At 41.6% G+C, this 5,689-nt stretch overlaps 1 protein-coding gene across 1 annotated transcript in view; it reads right to left on the bottom strand.

Annotated features, from left to right (window-relative positions):
* The window catches only part of brms1la (BRMS1 like transcriptional repressor a), a 27,596-nt gene that overhangs the window by 3,698 nt on the left and 18,209 nt on the right, over positions 1-5,689 (bottom strand). The window contains exons 8-9 of the mRNA XM_048599707.1: positions 2,139-2,178; positions 1,925-2,051 (exon numbers count right to left, since the gene is read on the bottom strand). Coding sequence (XP_048455664.1) covers positions 1,925-2,051; positions 2,139-2,178 — 167 coding nt within the window. The remainder of the gene's footprint in view (positions 1-1,924; positions 2,052-2,138; positions 2,179-5,689) is intronic.

The following is a 5,689-nucleotide window of genomic DNA, read 5'->3' as shown; positions in this document are numbered from 1 at the left end:
CGTCAGCTTTCCTGCTCCTCTGATGCTGCTTGGCCTGCTGTGTTCATCCAGCTCTACACACATTGTTGTCTCAGCCTTCATTAGGACTTTTTTAATCTACTTCCCAAACAGTAGTGCCTATAGACCACTCCTGGGAATGATCATTGTGATTATGGGAAGGGCAATCAGACTGTGGGAAAGGGTGATCGGATCGTGGGTAAAGGAGGTCATAGCAATTTTACTAGCAGCATTCGAGAAGGTGTGGGGAGAAGAGAGATATGCATGTTCATCTGGCTCACAAGCACTGCTAGTAAAACACTAAACTCTACGACTCCTGTCATTATTCAGCTGCTGGATTTCCTAAACCTTAGAATCTCAACTTGGATCTCCCACCTTGAGAACAGATACCTTGCATGTTCCCAATCTTTACATGGTTAATCTAAAAATGGAAGTCTCACAGTAGATTTCACATTTCTTTTTAATTATGTAATTCACCCATCCCAATCCTTTTATGCCCATCTTGGGCTCAGAAGAAAAATTTTCTTTGAAACAGATCCTGCGACAGAACTAAGGCAGGGTCCCCAGACCCGAAACGTTAACTGATTTTTCTTCAGTTACTGCCAGACCTGCTAAGCTTTTACAGCAACTTCTGTTTTTGTTCCTGATTTACAGCATCTGCAGTTCTTTTGGAGATAGCAAGAACTGCAGATGCTGGAGTCAGAGTCAACACAGCGTGGAGCTGGAGGAACACAACAGGTTAGGCAGCATCAGAGGAGCAGGAAAGTCAACGTTTTTGGTTGGGACCCTTCATCAGAACGCAGTTCTTATACATATTTCTGTTGCTTATTCCTGCTCCCATATTTATATATTTGTACACCAGTGGCTTCTGGATGGCAGTCAGTCATTCATGATTGACCTTTCATACCTCCAAAACAAGTTTTGTTTCCTTACTTGTCGTATTACCACTCCCGTTTCCTGCGTACCTTGAACACTTTTGTAATTTAATTTCTCCTGCTCTCCACACAACAGATTTTGTGTTGCTTTTCTCACTCTCAACATACTCCCCTCACCCCCCAAAAAATCCACTGATTTAAAAAACACTATTACATCTCTACCATTTCAGGTTGATGGCCTTCCATTAGAACTGGGAATGTTAATTCATTTCTCTTTTCACAGACCTGCTGTACATTCCTGATATTTTCTGTTTTTATTTCAGACTGCCAATTGAAAGTCTCTCACTACTTCTGTAATTATAAACATTGTGGTCACTCCTCCATAAAACTACATCTAAGATTGGGAATTCAGTAGTGGAAAATAAACCTGTTCCTCTGCAGCACAGATCAATCCTTTGGTATCTTGGAAAAGAAACTAACCGGGGCCAAACTTGTAACATTTACTATAGGATCAAACATTTGTTGTTAAGTGAGAATAAGCAATGAGGCTGAACATATTTTCAATAACACAACTCTTCATATATGGATTAAGTCAATACCGCACATTTCCCTCTTCAAATTAGTTAGTCAACAAATTTCAGTACAGGAAACTTTTTATTAACCGGCACCTATGGGACCAGGAGTGAGCCGGTTGATCAAATATTCTAGTTGATCAAGAGGTCTACACAATGTCAAAACACACAATAAGTAATAGGAAAGTAATGCAGGGGGTATACACATTACTGTTACTTCATTTACAGCATAAATCCCTAAATAATAATGCAACTTTGCCTTAAGTAAAACTTACCGCCAGATAGCCTTCTCACTTGCACCCTCAACTGACTTACTCGGACATCGCGGAGATCACGATAATACAGTAAATATCTGGTATGCAGCATATAATTTTAGCCAGTTTAGTTTATCGAGAGTGCCAGTTCATAATGTGCTGGTTAAAACAAAGTTTGCTGTAATTGCAAATACTTCAAAAATTTAAGGAAAAAAAACATAATTACCTTATAGGAAAGTCATCTTTCTTGTCAATACATATAGTCTGCCCACGGCTGTACCACTCCCCATCATAAAATAACCTGCCATCTTCTGATCTGGCGCTGTGAAGTTGTTTCTCTGTCTTGGTAGATGCTAAAGTTTAAACGAAAAAATATAAATACACTTTAATAGCAATAATAAAATGCCAAAGTATTATTAAAATTTTATGCTTCTACTCACCATCTGCCTTAACTCTGTGTGGTCCAAGTGTAGCCATTGCCTGATGAAACAAAAATCAGTATCTTAAATTTAACTTGCTGCAAGATTTTAGGAGTTCTACACTATATATAGGGAGGTGATGGCCTAGTGGTGTTATCGCTGGACTGTTAATCCAGAGACCCAGATAATGTTCTGGGGACTCAGGTTCGAATCCCAACACGGCAAATGGCGGAATTTGAATTCAATAAATATCTGGACTTAAGAATCTAATGATGACTGTGAATCCATTGTCGGGAAAACCCTTCTGGTTCACTAATGTCCTTCAGGGAAGGAAACTGCCATTCCTACCTAGTCTGGCCTACATGTGACTCCAGACCCACAGCAATGTGGTTGACTCTTAACTGCCCTCTGGGCAATTAGGGACCAACAATAAATGCTGCCTAGCCTGCGATGCCCCTCATCCCACGAATTGAAAAAGAAAAAAATCATAATATCACACACATACAGAGCCTCATTAATGTATGTATTTTATTTCATAATTTGGAATGCAACTGGTGGACATTTGGGGATGTGAATATAATCAAGGTATACAAAATGAAAAGAAACTAACTGGAGCATTTTATTGGAATGAAAGAGTAGGTAAATTAATGACTTAATGGTAGTATGCATCATGGCTGAGACACAATGATACAAGTACTACATCAAAATCTTTTCAAGAAAGCAAAAACAAACTTGTAACTATACCTATTTGAGGCACAGAATGCATGGTGGGCCAAATCAGACAGCTTCAAGTCTAATCTGGTCATCATGACAGAATTTCAAACAAGGCCTAAAAGCCCTTACAGTTTTTCTAAAAAAAAAAAAGAGTTAAACACAACCCTCTGGACCAAGGTCTGGAAACAAAAGTTAAAATATGACGACTTTTCAGGTCTGCTGAACTTCTTGCTGACAGCAGTAGACTGATGAGAAATGTCCAGATCTGATATTTAAACTTGGATTCCAGTTGTTAAAACAAATGGTGCTGAACATTGAGCAGTGATCAGCCCCTACTTTTGGTCTTATGATGGAGGGAACGTTACTAATTAAACCGTTGAAATGGTTGGTCCTATGACACTACCCTGAGGAACCCATACAGAGATGTCTAAAACTGAAATGACCAACTTCCAACAACCACAACCATTCTCTTTATGCTAGGTATGACTCCAATCAGTGGAGAGTTTCTTTCCAGAATCTCACTGACTTTCATTCTGCAAGGGTTCCTTGATGCCATACTCATATCAAATGTGTCTTTGATGGTAAGAGCAATCACTCACATCTCACCTCTGGTATTCAATTCTTTGGTCCATGTTTCAACTAAAGCATTGAGGTCAGGAGCTGACTGGCCCTGGCAGCATCCAGTTGAGCATCAATGAGCAGAGCAAACATCACTGTTGACGACTCCTTCCATCACTTCACTGATGATGGAGTAGACTGACAGGGCAATACTTGGTCAGGTCGCATTGGTCGTGTTTTTCGTGGGCAGGATGCATGTGTGCAATCTTCCACATTGCTAGCATCTACCTGGCATTGTAGTTATACTAGAAAAACTTGACTAATAGTTACAAGCCAGTTCTGAAAGTCTTCCTATTATAGTATAATTTCCCATACTAACAATTGCAGCTTTGGCCTTGACTCTACTGATTTCCTACAATTTCCAAAGTATGTAACTGCTCTCTATTGCTTAGCTCAAATTCCTCTCAACTTCCCTGGTTATGTAGTTGGCAAGAACACTGATGCCAGTGAAGTTCAGATGGAGCCCATTACAAATTCCACTTTCACCAATATTTCTGCCAGCCCTTCGTGAACCAGATTTCTCTCACATTGGTGCACAAGTTATACATTCATCTCTAATTTGATTTACCCAATGCTAGTTTTCATTGGCTCAGATAATAATCTAAAGAGTATGACCTTCAAAGTTCTGCTTCTTAATTTGGCACCTAGCTCCTCATACTGATTTTGCAACATCTCCTTCTTTGCCCTACTAATGTCATGGACCTACATGGACCACAGTGATTGGATTCTCATCATGTAAGTTCCTTGCCGGCCCTTGGCAGATGTCCTGAACCCTAGCACTGGGAAGACAACACAGTCATGTCTCACATTTTGCTGCAAAAAATGAGGTCAATCCCCTCACGATCCTGTCCCGACTATGCAACATTCCTTCTTACTCCCAGACTCCACTTGAATGGTTTCCTGTACTGTAGTGCCAAGATCAGTTAGCATAGCCACCCAGCCACTCTTATTCTCATTTAAACAAGCTGAAAGACCTCAAACATGTTGGACATTTGCAAAGTCGGAGGCTCCCACACTCCTGCCCTCTCAGTTTCCTTACCTGCCTCACACTCAACCACCTTGTCTCTGAACAGTGACCAAATCAAACAACTCAATCCCAACAGGTATGACTGCCTCCTGGTACAAAGATTCAGATAATTTCTCCCCTCCCTGATATCTTGCACCGTCTGTAGTTCAGCCTCCAGTTCAAACTCTGAGCCAGAACTCCTACCTTCAAACACTTTCTGCAGTTAGTTCGCTGTGGAACAAACTGACATCCAGGACGTCTCACATACTGCAGTTGTTCTGACACCCTTAATGTGTTTTAATGATCTACTTCGGGGAGGCAATGGCCTAGTGGTATTATTGCTGGACTGTTAATCCAGAGACCCCATATAATGTCTGGGGACCCAGGTTCAAATCCCGCCACGGCAGATGGTGGAATTGGAAATCAAAATATCTGGAATTAAGAATCTAATGATAAACCCATTGTCGATTGTCGGAAAAACCCATCTGGTTCGCTGATGTCCATTAGGGAAGGAAACGGCTATCGTTACCTGGTCTGGCCTACATGGGACTCCAGACCCACAGCCATGTGGTTGACTCTAAATTGACCTTTCGGCAATTAGGAATGGGCAATAAATGCTGCCTGGTCAGCAACACCCTCATCCCACGAAAGAATAAAAAGGGACTTAGTAATTTCACTTAATTACATCTTTACTTACATTAATGAACCTCAGAGTGACTTTTCTTGTGTAATCTTCTAATTTTCCACTCATTAATTATGCAACCAGACTTTTGTGGGTCTCTCGTGGGAAATCACACAGCTAGATTGATGGAAGTACTCACCATTGCTGGGATCTTCCAGCATTCAGGCCGCTGGCATCACGTATAAAGCCTAGCTGCAGTTCAGATTCCACAAGCCAAGAGTGACTCCTCATACTGTGGTGTTCAACAGTTATGAATAGGATATGGCTGAGGAAAGTTCACTCTTCTTTGTAAATGCAGACCTGGGGGTCTTGTTAGATGGGGTGGTGAAGTACAGTCCTTTTTCTTGTGAAGTACAACAGGAAGCTACAACACCCAACTGAGCTAGCCTAGACCTAACTAGCAGCGCAGTAAGATGGGTACAGTAAGATGGTCAATGATGACTGAGGTGTGGCTTAGTGCTATTGCCCGAAGTCCAAAGGTTGGGGCCCCCAACCTTTGGTTTCTTGGGGGGGGGGGGGGGGGGGGGGGGGGGGGGTTGTTTGGGGGGGGGG

This window comes from Rhincodon typus, chromosome 8 (assembly GCF_021869965.1).
Source record: "Rhincodon typus isolate 14 chromosome 8, sRhiTyp1.1, whole genome shotgun sequence".
NCBI lineage: Eukaryota > Metazoa > Chordata > Chondrichthyes > Orectolobiformes > Rhincodontidae > Rhincodon > Rhincodon typus.
The sequence above is the reverse complement of the archived record's forward strand: the minus strand, read 5'-3'. Positions and strand labels throughout refer to the sequence as shown.